At 43.8% G+C, this 18077-nt stretch overlaps 1 protein-coding gene across 1 annotated transcript in view; it reads left to right on the top strand.

Annotated features, from left to right (window-relative positions):
* Nucleotides 1-18077, top strand: part of LOC119660334 (glutamate receptor ionotropic, kainate 2-like) — a 52076-nt gene that overhangs the window by 4501 nt on the left and 29498 nt on the right. Inside the window, exon 2 of the mRNA XM_038068817.1 lies at nucleotides 3558-3727. Coding sequence (XP_037924745.1) covers nucleotides 3558-3727 — 170 coding nt within the window. The remainder of the gene's footprint in view (nucleotides 1-3557; nucleotides 3728-18077) is intronic.

Below are 18077 nucleotides of genomic sequence, written 5' to 3'. Positions count from 1 at the left end.
TCTGCTCATTGAGAAAGAGGGTCGATTTCGCGCTAATAGCACTTAATAATCTACCGCTATTTTACCTGAAATTTAGAGGTTCAGTATGTTCAGCAATATCATTGGGTTCTGTTTAGTTTGGACTCCTGTTTCCTGTTTCCTTGGTCCCTTTTGGGATACCATCACTGTTTAGTCTGGTAAGGTGTCCAATTTAAGATTGCAAAGGTACTCGGGGGTACATAGAACGAAGAGAGAGACAGGTGAAATTTAAATCGATCACTTCCCGCTTCCTATTTAACCAGATTTGTATATGTTTCTAATTTCTCTATCAAAAGCATGCAGTTTGCAATTCTATAATTTGATAGCCCATCCAATATTTAAATTGTAAGAACTCAGCGTCGAATAGCATTGAATGCTGCCATTGTGCGTTTTCTATTTGTTCTGCCTTTTTTACTGTCAGATCTCCTAGATTTTACTGGCCAACCCGGCATTCCAACCCTACCTCCACAATAACGTCTTCGGCATGACCTACAGTGAAGGACAGTGCTTATTGATCGCTATGAATATAGTTATATCCAGTACAGCAGGGACCCCTTTATTTAATGTGGTACTCACATACATTAGGTTAGCTATCGGAGCTGGGGTTGCCCCTCGGAAAGTGGGTGCATTTTCAATATTTTCGAGCTATACATTTGATCTTACGATAGTCTGGAACGGGATACGGGAGTTTGTTTTTGGGGGGGGGGGGGGGGGGGAATCCTAAGCCCGCATATACTTGATGCCGGACCGGATTAAATGGACAGCATATTAGTCTGACCTCTTGTAGTCCTCGGGACAGCGGCGACTACCCCCTGTTACCAGTTTCAGTCACGCTGCTACCAGGGCAAATGTGAGGCAACGTCTGATGAGTTGCCTCTGGCTTCTTGTCAGACTCGGGAATATGGAGGAAGGGATTCTTTCGGACACTTTGGGCTCCCTTATGTAATGTAGACGTGTTTTAGTTCATAGTACTATTGAACCTGTTGAGCTCTAGATTGCACAACGAAGTAAGTTGGAAACCGGAAGCTTGGTGCTCTTCTCCTTAAGTCTTTTAATGATAAGTCCCTTTCCAATTACAGCAAGGAATTTTCAGCCAAAGAACTACCATTTGGTTTTTCTCATGTATAATAGAAAAAAACCTAGTTTTCTTGGATTCTGCTGGTACTGCCCTCTTGGCCTACTCTGCCGGGACAGAGTAAATATTAACCTTCATTAAATATGTGATATGATCTCGAGCCCAACCCGCTACTCATCCCAGCCAGCTCCTCCCTTTCAATGGAGTCAGTAATCATGGACTTCCTTTCCTTCCCCTTCCCCTTCTCCTCATATTCGCTGTTCCGTTTAACCGCATGGGGTGGGGCGATGGCGCTTAAAATTTGTCGTCTCATTCCACAATTTTTACAGCTCCCTCGCATTCAAGTACTACATACCGGCATCTCCTGATCCAGGCAGGTAATGCTTTTGTTTTGGTGTTGGAGCCTACGGAGTTCCAACCTAGTTATCTCAGAGTTATAAAACAAGGTTACCGTAGCAGAACACTTCAGTGATGAAGCTTGTCCTTGTTTTTGGGGTAGCTCTGCCTTCCTGCTGAAGCCTATTATAAATGGCGCCCAACGTGGGGAGAAATACTCGCTAGGTTTTATTGGGCTTGATAGACTATTCCAGCACCAAACTTCGTTTTTGGTTTCGCTGATAAAAACACTCATATCACACCCAACTAAACTCTTCTCCATTGCAAGTTCCTTCTCGCTCTATGAATACCGCAAAAATGTGTGGGATAAACACTTTGTATTTCAATAAGGAAAAATTATTTATGGTACAAACGTAAAAGGACAAATGGTAGTATAAGTTGTTACCACTGTAAAGAATGTGGCAGTCATTCTTTTGCCGAGAATACAAATTAAGGATAATCTATTAACGGAAAATTTCCTGTTTATTGCAAGCAATCTAAACCAGAAAGTGACAAATTAACACGAAGAAGTTACTTCACTTCTTCTGGTAAATTTTCCTGGCAAAATCCCTTCTCTAAAGGAGCATAATCTTCTGACATTTGAATAGGAACCAAGGTGTATTTCCAAGTTCCTAACTTCATCCTACTAATTATGTTGCCACATAAAATAGACATATTGAGGGAATAAATTAGAAAGCCCACTTTCTCCCTGGCTTGTTGGAACCTGATAAGAATGAAAGCACACCTTAACAACGTGTACATACCCTCTACAGGCATCCATGTATGTGTATCCCAAGCTGTTACCAGTTTGTTGTTAGATGGGAATAAAGTAAAGCCAAATCCCTTCTTCGCCTTTTGTTTTAAATGGGACGAGTTAACCTATTTCTGGCCTGCCTCCTTCCTCCCTGAGCACTTGAACTCAACTTCACAAGCGCTAGATCCTCCAAATACAAGGAAAATTTTCTTTTATGTCTAATAAAGTGTAAGAAAATTTATAACGTCGTCTACATATGAAACATATAGTCCTCGTGTATACTTACATATAAGGATGCATGGTGTAGCACCAGGAGGGTGGGGGCTAGGATCACAATAGAAAGGTTCATTTTCATTTTTAGGTATTTTCATCTTTACCTTACTTTGGGCGTCTTATGGGATTTTGCTGATTATGCAATACTTCTTGAGATGTTGCCTGAAACTTTCCCATTTTGAAGTTTTCCACAAACTAAAGGAGTTCAGTATTCGTAGGAATTATTATTTAAGGAGCTTTTGTGAACTTTCTCCGAGCTAATCGACTTCTTGAAACTCCCTAGCTCCTAGGCCCTGACTCGGGGGATATGTGGTTGTCTGACTATATTCAGGCTTCAGCTGACTGAAAAGCGTACGACCGAAATCATATAACGAGGTACCCACCTTTTGAGCTACTTTCCACCCCCCTAGACCCCCTTACCAGGACCGTCTGAATGGTCATTGAGTTGAAAGGCTGCAGACTCTTTTATGATACAATTTTATGACCTGAAACTCCATTTCAAACGACTTTAGTCAGTAATCCTTTAATTTGTCCGGTTTTATGAAGGCGGAATGGACTCCGACGAACCAGCAATTTTATCAGGAAACCCCAATACGCAACTATGTAGATGTCATGACCGAAAAAGTATTAAAATTTAATTTCACTATTGCCACAAAGGATTAGGAATTTAATTTGCTCAAAGATTAAAATTCCATTCATGCATGCACAAAACGCAGAATGTCCATTTCAATAACCTTCCTCACACAGGAGAGGTTGGGTGGAATTTAAAAGGAGCCTGAAAAGGACCAAGACACCAGGAATATGGGGCTGGGACGGCGGTTACTTTAGAAATTTCTTTATTACTTCGTGACTGTACTATGGAAGTAATTGAAGAAAGTCCAAGTCTGGCATCGTCCTTCCGTTTTTCGTAACCTAGACGTAATCGCAACTGACGTACATACATACCTACCAGTGTGGTGCATGGGACTGAGCACATTTGTGGAGGTCCTGCTACTGTGTGTCTATGCATTGCCAACGTTCAACTGAGAATTGAATGGAATTACAAGTGAGTTTTCTTTTCAGGACTGCTCTATGAGGATAATAATCCTTTAATAGCGAAAATATTTGATCAAGCAATTGAGTCAGCAAATTCAGAATTGCTTCAGAATACGAATCGTTTGGTTGGCAGAACGGCTGAAATTACCTACGGGAATGCATTCGATGCGTCGAGGAAGCTGTGCAAAATGATGTCGGTAAGTATTCGAGGAGAGTGAAATTGAAATTTAGACGAATGAGAATGAAATGTTTGCTCGAGTATGAATTTAAGATGGAATGATGAGCTTTGCATATTTGCCAATTATTCTCAACTAGTCAGGATAATGAGGTAGTTTTTGCATGCAAACAACTATTGTGCAAACTGTTTGTCTTTGGAGATTAGAGAGGAGTGGATGCTTGGAGTATTGACTAGTTATGCAATCTCATTAAAGTAATTGAAACTCAGTCCTCAGTCCTCGGTCCTTTGGAAGACGTCATACCCACCCAGTGCGGAGTCCTTTGTGAAACCCGCTAAGATTTCGATGATTGTACCTACTATGAAGGGCTTTCAAGGATGTGGCTGGCGATAGTTCAAGAGGAAGCTCCAACGGATTAGCATGCAAGATTGTATATTCCTATGCAAACCCCACGCTTCAGCACAGAGAAGCACAAAGGAATTTTTGGCAAAATACATGTGACACCATTAGAGAACTGTAACTACGACCATTTAGCATTCCTTATTTCCGAAATGAACCCGCGATAATTGGCGAGATACCAAAGATTGTATTGCTGAGGATGACAGTCTTCTCTGCAAACACGCAAGTGTTCTGAAGAAAAACGAACCAGGACACAATGTGATCCTGAATCTATAGTTAGTTACTTTAGGTGGATATTCTTTCATTATAAGCGGCGAGTATTATTACCTTCTGGGATGCAGGTTAAAGTCTTTAAATGTTACGGGCATTTGCAGCACTACAGGTAGCACCTCGAGCTAGCACCCCCTTGATCGGGCCCACCAACGATATATAATGAACACAGATCCTTGGGAATAGTTAAAATAATTGACTACAGTCTATCACGAGGAGAGAGCTACCCTAAAAAAAGCGAAATGACGAAAGGTGACCATGTACAGACGCCAGTACCTAAGTGCAACCTTCATTAGCTTCATGAGTCGATACAAACTTGAATGCCTTTCTGCTAGTCAGGTTTCAGGAACGTGGAAGGTTTTTGTATAAATTTCGGTCCTCTTCACGTCTTGTTTTATACTAGGATCAGAAGTCCAAAAATTTAGGGGAGAGCGTGGAAACTGACGAACATAGACGGGAAGTTATAATGCAAATAAAAAACTTATGGGTTCGAAGCCGAAGCGTGCAGCCCAAATTCGAAGCTAGATCGCGATAATCGAACAGGGAAAATCAACGATGTATTGTATTCTTATTTGATGAAACACGTGTCGATGAATCGCCGCCTATAGGGTTCCACGCCACCTCAACACTTTATCTTCGCCAACGGCGCAACGATCGGTATCCGGTCTAGGTTTGCTTTAGTGGCGAACTCCAGACATCCCGGTATTGCGCCGAGGTCCACCAATTCGATGATCCTAAAAGCTGTCTGGCGTCCTGATCTACGTTATCGCTTCATTTGAACCAGAGTCTGCCACGTGTTTTTCTTCTATCATTGGTATTGGCCTTATAGACCCTCCGTGCTGGATCATCTTCACCGATACGGATTAGGTAACCCGCCTACCGCAACCTGTTGAGCCGGATTTTGTTCACAACCAGACGGTTATAGTATCGTTTATAAATTTCACCGTTATAGAGGCTACCGAATCGTCCATCCTCATGCAGGCGACCGAAAATTCTTCGGAGGATTGGCAAGATCATTGTTCCGTACAGTAAGAGCTTTGATCCTATGGTGAGACGGTTTGAGCGAAATAGTTTTCGAAAGCTGAAATAGGCTCTATTGGTTCTAATCACGTGCAGATTTCATCGTCGTAGCTGTTTTAGGTTGTAATTTTCGACCGTAGATGGGAGAAATTACGAACGGTCTTAAAACCGTAGTTTCCTATCTTTATTGTACTTGTTTGACCAGTGCGATTTGATGTTGTTGGTTCTTTGGTTTTTAGCACTGACGTTACCACTATATCTATATATATTTATATATATTTATCTGGCCCCGTACCTAGTTAACCTAGTCAACCTAGTCAATCTTATCAATTTCTTCGGGGTACCGAATTCTCTCATAGCCGTTTAAAGTTTTACCTTGGCTATGCTATCATAGGCGACATCGCGATCTACATAGCCAGACATGCAACATAGTTGTATAAACTCTGGCAGGTTTTGAACCACCTAAAGCAGCTGTCACCGAGGCCATCCCAGGATAGGGTTCTGCGATAGACCGACAACTTTTCCTAGTAAAAACTTCTCCCTGTTAACAAACGTGAAATATTTGCCGCGAATTGGATGGATAAACGAGGACGACTGGGCAAGGGATCCAGGGATCCTGGAATGTACGCTCCTTGAACAAATCAGCTGCTGTTAAGGCCCTCTTTCAGCAGGTCGAGATTTACCAATTGAGCATGAGTGCAGTCCAAATAACAAATTGGATTGATAGCGAAATAAGCGATATGAATTCGTACACCATTTTCAAAAGTGGTAAACTATCGCGGGTCACAAGAAATTTGGAGTTGCATTTATAGTGAGCAAACAGCTCAAGCTGCAAGTCACCGATTTCAAACCTATCAACGAAAGGATGTGTCTGATTTGCATTAGGACTCGTTTTTTCAACCTCTGGCTCATCAACGTAAACGCCCCCACTGAAGTCAAAGAAAATGCAGTCAAATACGAGTTTTATGCATCCCTGGAGACGAAATCTGGCATCGGGGAACCGCTGGAGGACAAAGCCTCGATGAGGAATGCAATCATAACGGACCACGATTAATCGACTTCGGCAGCAGGAGAAACTTCGTGAGTTCCATATGCTTCCAAGACCTGGAAATCACCATACGCATATATCGTCAACCAAATTAACAACGTCCTCATTGGTAACAGATGAGCGTCCAGTGTATTGGATGTATGATTCTATCGAGGTGTAAACTGCGATCCAGACCACTTGGTAAAGGCAACATATCGCTATAGAATCACCTCTGTCCATCAATCGGGAATCAGTCCAACCAAAATCTTCACGGCTGATAAATTCTTGAGCGATGCAACGGCGCAGGTATATACAGCCGCCCTGGAGGAAAAACAATCGCTTATGCTATACGACATCAGCAACACGGAGGTACACGGGTTTTGGGGTGAACTTAAAGGTGCCATTAAGAAGACGCAGAGAAGATCGTGGGATACTGGTTTAGCGATGCAAAATATCACTCGACGTAAGGAACGAAACCTACAGACAATATCTCCAACGTGCAACCAGAGCCAGAAAGGAATGACGAGCTACGGCGAACTTCTAATAGAATAATTAGACTGAGAAACGTAAATATTTTGACGAGCAATTGCTAACATTAATGAAAACCTAGCTAATAGAAACACCAGACAAGCATATAGGCTAATGAATACAATTAAGAACGGCTATCAACTCAGGATCAGTCTCTGCAAGGACAAAGATGGAAACATCAGCAGCCATGTCGTCCTATTTTGAAGAGCTTCTGAATTCGACACCTCGCGCCCCGATGTAAGTAGCCCAAATCGATGACGGTATTGGTGATCCTGGCCCCACTACGGAGAAGAAGTTAGTTTCGCTCAATCAAATAAAACACTGGGCGCGGACGTGGTTCCACCCGAGCTGTTAAAATTCGGTGGAATGGGCACACTAAATGTAATACACCAACTACTGTTGCGAATCTGGGATAACGAAAAAATCCCAGACAAGTGGCGCAGGAGCATCATCTGTCCTATCCACAAAATGAGGGATAGATTGCGTTGTGAGAACTACAAAGGCATTTCACTATCCTGTTCGTCCTATAAATTACTAACGAAAATTCTGGAGAATAGAATAAGACCATACGCCAAATGGCTCATTGGCGAGTACCAAGGAAGTTTCAGGGCGGAACGCTCCAAAACCGATCAGTTTTTACTACTAAACCAATCCTGCAAAAGTGCTGGGAATAAAACGTTTACGTGCACCAATTTTTCAAGTGGGCATACGACAGCATAGATCGTGGGGCACTGTACAACATAATGCTGAAATTTGGTATACCAGCGAAACTAGTACGACTGATGGACCAACTATGATCAACTCTATCTCACAGGTCAGGATCCAGAACAGGTTAATGTACTGCTTTGAAGCATAGCGACGGACTGAAGCCGACGCTCTTCAACCTAGCACTCAAATACACTATTCGAGCAATGGATACCAACACCAGTGGGTCGCTACTAATTAAGTCGAAACAATTGTTAACGTATGCAGGTGACATCAACATCATGTCCAGAAAACTGACCGACGCAGAGTTGAAGTTGGACTACTCACCAATTAGGACAAAAGGAAAATAATGATACAATCAAGAAGTAGGAGGCCAGCTGATTCGAGCATCAACGTAGGGGACCTCAACACCGAATTCATAAACAGCTTTATATATCTGGGTAGCAGGCTGTCAAAGGACGCCAATGAGACTGACGAGGTCAAGCGACGGATACAGTTAGGGAATAAGACTTTATTCACGGACCTTCCCATAATGAAATCTGGTACAACCATGACATCTGTGAACTGTGCCATGAGCTAGAAGTCTCGAAATTCATTAAACCGCCTTCCGTGGGCAGCACATGCAACGAATCAGCGAAAATCAAATGCCTAAAAAGACTATGAAGGGACAACGTGTCGACGGAGCGAGACTACGAGGAAGATCGAGAGCATGATGGGAGTGCCCAATAGATACGGACATTGACCAACTAGTCACGATGACGATGATGAGGAAACCTACTTCGAGCACATGGTTTACCGGACAACCACTATTATATATGTTGTAGTGGGTTTTCTTCAAGAAATTGTTTCCTGCCTTTGAAACGCTGTTACGTCAGCGCTATATTGGGACAGGGGGTCGGCCAGGTGCTTGGCAGCTCCTTTTCTGTACAGAGAGCGCACATTCCTTGAGAAGATGCGGAAATCGTTAATCGGTTTTCGCTGTCGGGTTTGTCGTTGTGTTGTCAATCTAGTCCGAGGCTCCTTTTGTGGCTCTAAAACTTTGGTTTTACGCATCTTCGGCACAGCTTAGACCTATCGTACTTGCTTTTACAGTTACTCGAAAGGTGTCCAAATTCAAGGTGTTTGAAACACGTTTTTGACGATATCTTGTCCTGTAGTCGACAGCTGATCTAGCCAAAGTGAATTTTTCAATAGCAACAAACACCATATGTATTACATAGGCTGATCACATTGGATCCAAGGATCAAATCTAGCCCAAGTTGGGTCATTAAAGCCTCGCACATCTAACCTAAGGGCTTCTACTCAATCAGGATTGAGTCCGTCTGTCTGTCTGTCACTTGTATTTTTCTTGGAAATGGCTATAGTCATAGAACGCTCACGGATACAGTGAGTTAGATCTACGTCGAATTACAAAAGCAGAGTGTAATTTTTTTCTACTTCTCGGTTAGTGCTTTCCGAAATCGGTTTTAGTTTTGATATTTGCTGGAAAGGTGGGGACTGCAGGGGGTCGAAAGTGATCATTTCTTTTTCGAACCCATTCTTAGAAACTACCCTACCGAAAAATCTTAAAAAAATCAAGAAAGGAACCCCGAAGTCTGCATATCCTGAATATCTGAGGCAGGAGAAGCATCGAATAGGGATGTGATCTGTCGTGGATCGTTCCTGTCCATCACGACGCTGGAGGTCTCGAGTTTTACAATCCACGCACTCGGTCGAATTCTTATTTTTTCCAGCGTTAGCCCGTGTGTTTGTGTTTGTTTTCCAGGTACGGTCCTACACACTGGCTTAAGGATACGCGAAATTTCGTACAATGAGGCGTGAGGGACTGAAGTTTTCAAAGGACTCACCACATTCCCGAGCCTGGCTGAAGCGTGCAAGCGCCTGTAGACGGAACATTTCAGTGAAGCTTCAATATTTGCGAGAGGACGTTAACGGCTAATTTCGCGTACTTTTTAGGTTTTTGAGATAGCTCTTCTTTTTAGGTCGATTTCAGTCAACCAGGATGGTCTTTACAACACCGCTCCGATCTCATTTAACTTTTTTCTCATTGACTTTAGGGGTTGAAAATGTTCTCCTGTGTGAATGGCGCTGTAAGAAAGCACGGCTGCAGAAGTAACCTTGAAGCATCACTTCTTCGTAATACCTTCGAACACGGCTTCGGTTCCACCTAACAACACTTTCGTGATACTCGCAGCGAACCTATTGCGTTGAATTAATTTAGGTGGGGCGGTTTGCTATGACAATCGCAGTCTTTAGAGTGCTGTACCAGGTTTGCAGTAGTCAATTGGATAGGGAATGATAAATAACTGGTGTTTGTTCAACCCGAGGTTAAGATTGAGCTTGCACACTCTCAGCACAATATTAGATACAATTACTATTCTTTTTCTTTTTTATTAGGCTAATCTTATTCAAAGCTATTTTTAAGCACATTCCGACAATTTGCAACTTATTTAATCAATCAACTCAAAATCCAATTAAGTTGAAGCAAATTCCAAATGTCCTGGGACTCTAGGAGAGACTATTAGGGGACCACATTGTTCTTGTTCCAAAGTAAATTTGCAGATTTTCATGGCCCTTAGTGGTTTCATTCCCATAAATATGATACAGATAAATTTATGGTCCTGTGCTTCTTCCCCCAGTTTAGGGTAGCTTCATCCAATCCTTTACACCAACAATAGTTAACGCTGTGAAATAAAAGTGGAAGAATCCTCGGAGCCACAAAATTGATAGTAAACTTCCCTCAACATTACTTTATGCGTTTTCCTTCTTTTCGTTTCTGTAGTTTTTAGCTGGATCTACGATATTTCATATTAGTCTTTCTGCTCAGTTTTAACAAGGCAAGGATAGGGAAGACCAGCGAGATAAATTTCTTTTGTAATGTTAATAAGCGCCATTTTGGGACTGGTGTAGTCAAATTTATGTTCTTTTTTAATATTCTTGATTTTTCCGCAACGATTTCAGAAATGTTTAATTTGCTTCTAGGAAGATAATTTCGTGTAATAAAATTAACGGCAAGGAATGAGGGAGTAGGAAGCAATCTGTTCTTCACAGGAAAGTTGGTTTGCAGCCAACTGAAAATAAAATGCTGGAGCTGGTGATGGCATTTAGTATCAAAGATACCCCCAAATAGCTGTGTTGAAGTTACTGATGACATACAATAGCTTCATTTCCAGAGAGTTTACATAGTTGGCTTCAGTAGCAAATTTAAAGAGATAATATAATATTTCCTGAGAAAATGTTAAGACATTGAATAAGTTCTCGCTTTTTTCAAAGAAATGAGGTTACTGAAAGAGAGTCTGAAAGTTATAGATTGAAATGTATCTGTAAGGAAGCATTAGAAGCAAACTACGTTATGGGATCGTTATGTTAGTGTTAAGCATATCGAGCGCCTCGTTAAAGAAAAGGGTTTATGGGGAATTTTACACTTCTAATTTCAAAAAATCTCGAGGTGAAAGAGACAGAATAGTTACTAAGGTTGACAACGACGACGACCGTATTCTGTTGGAAACAAAATAAAGAGATTGGGTTAGATGTTTCACCTCAACAACACAACATCCCTCCTTCGTCTGAAAGTGTGTAGATTCGGCCAAACGGGGTTGGCCCAGTTCGAAACCTGGCTACGAATGATCAACTTGAATCCACCGATCTTCCAGATCTTCTCATCATCATTCATTGAATTTCTAGGGGTCTGGCTGTTTCTAGGCTGAGTTTTGACGGATACTTTGACTATGCGCAACGAAAGGCATTAAAGACTAGTCCACCTCGATCAAGCACCGTGTCTTATATTGGGGGTCTAAATATAGTCATGAGGGCGGTGAAATCTAACCCGGTACTCATCTCGTCATTAATGAGGGTTGACGTTCGAACTATCATTGCCGTGTAAAAGTGCCATATATGCTTAACGAGTTAAGGTGACTAAATGAAATTGACAAAATTTGACAAACGCGACTTGAAATTTTTTTTTCTTTTTGACAATCACTATTATGGCCGATTTTCCCAAGGTAAGGCATGCGAATATTGAAGTCTTCGTGATTGAACACAGGTAACTTGAAACATAGTTATCTTTTCGTCACCCCGAAGCACCTTAACAGAGGGTTATTTTCGAAGATTACAACTGGTTCTGCTTCACTAAGAGGTAAGACTCAAAACCTCCATGCGCGGTTAAAAGTTGGGAAGTAATCAATCTCACGGTGCGTTCGGTTCAACCATGGGTCTAAATTGTCGATGAGCCACGCAGTCCATCTGCGCCTTGACTCATTTTGTTAAGAAAGTTACCATTCGGTAAGGGTGCGTTGACGTTCTTTACGGCGGTAGATAGCATTCCGTTTCTTAGCAAGGAGGACAACGGGGATCATTGCCGTGATTACTATCATAGCCGGTTCGGAGACGGTGCGATAAGCAGCCCATACCCCTGCGCCATATAGCAAAACCGACTGCGTTGCTCCCATATCGAGACGTCTCCTAGTAGATATAGGGCCCCCAACATTCGCCATTAGCCTACTCAAGGCCGCTACTCCAGATGCAGGCCTGTTCGCTGCTGCTTTGATTTGCTGGAAAAAGGTCATTTTCGAGTCGAGCATTAAACAAAGGTGAATACCTTCCTGGTTTTTACTCTATAGTCAACTCGCCGATCGACAAGACGACTACTTCGGTTTTTTTCAGCGCAAGGCTGAAACCGTGAGCAGTTATCCATCCACTTACCCGTCGCGTTAATATGCCAAGTCTCCTTTGCGCCTGTTCAACAGTGCGCCCGGCAACAAGTGCCGCAACGTCGTCTGCGTAACCGACCAGGCGCGACTCTTCGGGCATATCGAGTCTCAGCAGACTATCACAGGAAGCGTTCCAAAGGTCCGGGCCTAGGATGGATCCCTGTTATACTCCTGACGTTATTTCCATCCTCCTTTGGCCCTCTAGTGTCTTATAGAGCAGGGAGCGGTCTTTCAGATAATCCCTCAATATCCGCAAGAGGTAGCTTCGCACGTGAAATGAGTTTTCTAATGTGCAAGGTATTTCTGACATCAAGCGTTATGAGGAGCACTATCCGTCGTGATCGGCGGCTAAGTGCCTTGGCTCGATGAACTGCATCCACGACCTCCATAATAGGATCTACTGCGGATCTCCCTGTTCTGAACCCGAACTGCCTTGGGGGTAAGTCCCCGGCAGCGCGAATCGCTTCAGCGAGTCTACTCCTGATGAGCGCCCGGGTCTCCTTTACCCTTGCTGATCACCGCGAGTCTGGCCACAAGGGAAAATGCCCTCCTTCAAGAAAGCGTTGAACGCCTCAAGCAGCAATTCTGGCCGTTGGCGGAACACCAGTTTGTAAACTTCCACCGGGATGACATCAGGACCTGGCGCCTTTTTGTTTTTCATAATTACAACCGCTTCTTCGAGCTCTCCCATTGTGAAAAGGGGGCAATCCTCGACTCTTTCCGGGCTATTGACATCAACCCGTACAGGATGTCTGGGGAACAATGCCCGCACAATGCGGTCAATCTGGTCGGTACTTAGTATGCAGAGCCTCCGCAGAGCCCCGGTTTTTCAGGGGACAAGCTTATAGCCAAGTCCCCACGGGTCCTCATTCACCTGGTTAACAGGGTTCTGCCAGCCGCTAGCTTTGCTTTTATTTATAGCGTTGTGGAGTCTCTATCTCTATGTACATGCCTCCTCGTTAGCGTGCATACGTTGTGCCAAACGGGGGAGTTTATGACACTCCTCCGTAGGTCGATAATTTCTGCTACCCACCAGTACATACAAAGGTTGTCGCACCTTGGGCCCCTCCTGGGCATGGAAGCCTCACACGCCGTCGTTATCAGGTTCATCAGTGAATTTACCCCCGGAGTACCTTCCAGCGCGACCCTGCCTGCTCCAACAGCTTCGACGAATTTCCCGATGTTCATTCTACAGGCAGGGGGAGTGTCGCGTTGGTGTTCGCCGGCAAGTAGCGTCAACCACTTCGAACGCGATGTACTGGTGATCACTTGCCGAGAAGTCTTCTAGGACTCGCCACCCGTCCACCGATGATGCCAGAGTGATATCAGGAATGCTTCCTTCACAGCCTGGCCGCCGAAACGTTGGCGAGCACGGTTCTCGCCGCCATTTCCAAAATCCGTTTTCCTCTGGAGTCGACTGAGGCATGCCCAATTCAAGGGCTCTGGCATTAAAATCCCGAATAAATCGATATACCATGAGGACGGGTCCTTGTTTCGGTATTGCTCGATAATTAGCACTAGATCAGCATCTACTTCCGCAGCGAAATGTGCTAGCAACTGGTGAGCGGTTGCACTCCGGTGCATGTTAATTTGTAAAATGCGGATCATGCCGTTCGCATCTTAGCCCTATCCAATTCCGCTCGGGAGATTGGACACCGTCCCGAGCCCCCAGTGTGTGCGACGTTCTCACCAGACGAGCCACGATCCCTGCAGAGACGGCTGCACTTAATAGCTAAAAATAGCCACTGCCACTTGAATTACAATTTCCTTTCATTATTCTTTAAAAAATACTAAACGTACTTGCAATTTTCTAAAAATTCTAAAAAAATCGTTTTTCTACATTTCATCACTTTTCCGTTAATAGCATAGTCAAGGAACCTGAACAAATTCCTAACCAAGGCTGTCTTCTGTTTATGATTTTTTGTTTCAAGGCATTTGAATTGCCTTGTAATAGCCATTAATGAAAATAATACTACATTTTTGGTTTAGCAACGAGAAATTCCGAAGGTATCCAACAATGCCCAGTAAAAGGCAAATACAAAACATTCCGCTCCTTGACGAGCTTCCTTTTGCGCCAGGTGCAAAACAAGCTCCAGCTTATGTGGAAATAAATGCTCTAATGTGGAAACAAAAGTCCATTCATTCTTGAAACGAGAAAATAAATTGGGGAGTTAAAAATGCAGCAGGTATTTTGCTGAACGCAGGAAAAGTTCAAATAACTTCAACCCCACTTTTGCTATGCTACGCCTGAAGAGAAAACTGAAATACTTCACTGAAGAGTCCTAAGGGGGAGAGTTAGGTGAAAAATTCAAGTTAAGTGGCAGGCAAAAAACTGAAAATAGTAAGCCGCAAGTAAGGGCATGAAGGCGGAAAAACTGGAAATTAAAGGACATCAAAATTTGCATTAAAGGATGTGAATGTCTTCAGTGTATTACGAAGGAGAGGTATACGGAAAATAGACAGCATCTGAAAGAGCAGGCAATTGGAAAAAATATTAAATTTAAATTTGAATCCTTCTCAAGTTTGAGACGGCTGATCTCTGGAATGTATTAGCTCTTGAGACGAGGAAGCTGGTATCATTTCACATCCTTTCTTCATATCTCGGTTTGTTGGATGTGTGTAACTTCGTTATATCATCACCCCTGTTTCCATTTCACGAGGATAGGCATGAACTCATTCTTCTGTGAAAAGATAAGCCAAGGGTACTACCCTTTCTTTGGGTTAAGCTACATGCTTGTTCCTATTGATTTTCATACCGAAACACCTAGTACTTTTTCACGGTAGCTTTGTTTATAATTGGATTTCGCAGCTTGTAGTGGAAGCTGAAAATCAACTGTAGCCTAAAGAAATACTGTCTTAAGCAGCTATATTTGTCGACCTAAATTTGTTTGCCAAAAGGACTTTGCGCGTTCATGACAAAGAGCCTAATAGAGTCGAGTTATGAAGCATCGTGGTCCTGCCAGATACGAAATTTGGACGCGATCGATAAAGGAAAAAAAAATCGTCCAATTGTGGAGATGCGAGCTAATTAACGAGGATTCTGCTTAAGTTCCGCACCAGAACAATGTTATGGAAAAAGATAAGTATGACCAGGCTGTTTTTCGAAAATTGGAGAGTGGAAACTTTTTCGAATTGCGGAATAACCCGCTTTCCGAATCTATCAAAAGGGCTAATCGAGCATTGAAGGAAGCTAGTGCGGTATTCCCGAACACTGGGTGACTCCGAATGCCTAATCCTGCGCTTCCAAGAATCAGATGTCAACCGAAAATCCACAAGGAGGGGGAGGAGATGCGAGATATCATTGCGGACTCGAACATCGACATACAACATCGCTTAGTGGTTGATCAATGAGTGCCAGGTTCTTGGGGCGACGAATAGTATGTATTCAGTGGTTAACTCCCATGAACTAATACAGAAGCTGTAACGCAGGGGGTGGATGGGTGAGGATGAGGTGATGGTGTCGTTCGACGTGAAGGCATTGTTTACCAACACACCAGTGAAAGAGTCTATTTTTGGACTCCTACAGCAATGCCAAAAACGATACCAGCAACTTCACACAATACATTTTCCCAAAAACTGGCAGCCTATAATTGCATGATTTACCGACTGATCACATATCCGCTTTCGGAATACGGTTTCAATATGGAACATATATTACTGACACCGCTGTTAAGGTTCGAGCCGATCATCCACCTTACGGAATTTACTGGGAAGCGTCATGGATCCTTTAGCAGCGGAAGAAAAAAGCGGAATCGACCGAATAACGTGCAGCGCTTCCGTGATTCCATTTCCCCCCTGTTCAGTTACGAGCTTAGGATCAACAGCACAGGTCCCGAATTCCCAGAACCTGCAGCCTCAAAAACTCGACAAAAAGGACAATGCTCCGCAGCGCCAGGCGAGTCACTTTCACTAACTAGTCGCTTCCAAACGGGTTCAATCAACAAGCTGCATCGCAACTGGAATTTGGTGAAGCCAATGCCAACAGCTGCTAAAATTCCACCAAACTGCATAGGTACATCACCACTGCCATCAATAAAATCGCAGTCTGCGCAACTGCGCAACGCAGCCTCTCCACAACCGCGACACTTCCCCGAATCGAACCTAAGCTCATCCGAAGCTGCAGGATGTTCAGGGCATCCAACAGTTTGACGCGGTTCGCCTTTCAGTGGTAAGCTTGCTCGTCATGGGCTAAACAGTACTGCAACGATCAGATCGTAAAATACTTTAATACCTTCTAATATAAAATTTTTTAATTAATTTTTTAAAATATTAAAACATAGTTGGCCAGCCTGTGCTCCTGTTGCTCCGTGGGGCTCTTCTGATTCTTATTCTGCTATCAACAGTGGGGCTCGAGTGCTTCCGCTCCAGTTGTGAGTTCCGCTTTGGACTCTGGCGCCTCCGAACCCCTTGTGACCGCAGTGGCGGTACGATTGCCACCGTTGCCAACTGACATGACTGCCGATGCCACACGATTTATCTACGCGCTTGTCGGCCTGGATGAGGCGCCAATAGGGGTCGTCGCCGACGTTCTGGATGAGTGTTCCTACTGGAATTAAGGGCGCCCCCATCAAGCGATTGGTAAGTGAGTCAGCAAAGCTGAATCACTTGCCGATGGAACTCACCTTAGGCGAACGCTTCCCGACCCCTTAATGTGTCAGATGAAGCCGTTGGGCGGTGATAAGGTCGGGTTTGAGCGCGGAAGTAGCAGTGACTTCCGTAAAGCACCCAGGCTATCATGGCAGGTGCGGACTACGGATCATTGGAGGTTTTAGCAAATACTGCTGTCCGAGGTGCATGCGCGCACCTTGGTCAGTGAAGTGTTGCGAGAAACCACCGGCCAAATTGCTGAGTTTCAGCAGACGGTGACAACCCTCCCGCCTACCGTCTCCAAACTAGCGGCAACGGTGGGAGCTTTGCATTTGAATGGTAGGCCTCGAAATGCTATCCAAAATGGGCGATCATATAGTCGTGCGTCGCGGACCTCAACGAGTCCTGCTATTTGCTGATGCCGCCGCATCTTTGCCAACAAAGCAAAGAAATGTATCAACCCGTGCACCTTCACCGCTTCAAAAAAGTCAACTCGTTGGGAGCTCCGGCGGCGGCTAACCAGAAAGCAGTCCACGCCGCATAATAATATTCGATCCCTTAAATAAGCGCCATTACCTGATCGATACAGGCGTAGACGTTTCAGTTCTCCCGGTTTTGCGAAACCACAAACTGATTTCCCAACAACTCAAACTAGCGGCGGCAAATTCTTCAACCATACATTTACGGTTACAGGCAAGTGGACGTCAGTCTGAGACTTCGACGAACATTCTCATGGCGTTTCGTTGTAGCGAATATCAATAGTCCCATATTAGGCGCAGACTTTCTAGGTCACTATGGATTACTAGTATATCTGCAAGCTACGTCTCTTATAGATTCCGTAACTTCGCTCAGGACTTCAGGTAAATTTGTCGCTTGCTCTACTGTCAGTCTTTCAATCACTTTTGAAGAACCTTCGCATTCACGCGTTTCTTCAAAAATACAGCAGCATAACTACCGAAAGTAGGCTCCCGCAGTCAGGTAAGCATGATGTACAGCACCATGCACCATGCAACATGTACCAATGTGGCGATTAGAGATGTCTGAATGGTCAGCGGTCTGGCCGCTATCCCATACCATTCATCCACGACTTTGGGCACAACCTCGCTAACTGCCATGTTTTATGACC

The sequence above is a fragment of the Hermetia illucens genome, chromosome 6 (genome assembly GCF_905115235.1).
Source record: "Hermetia illucens chromosome 6, iHerIll2.2.curated.20191125, whole genome shotgun sequence".
Lineage (NCBI taxonomy): Eukaryota > Metazoa > Arthropoda > Insecta > Diptera > Stratiomyidae > Hermetia > Hermetia illucens.
The sequence above is the reverse complement of the archived record's forward strand: the minus strand, read 5'-3'. Positions and strand labels throughout refer to the sequence as shown.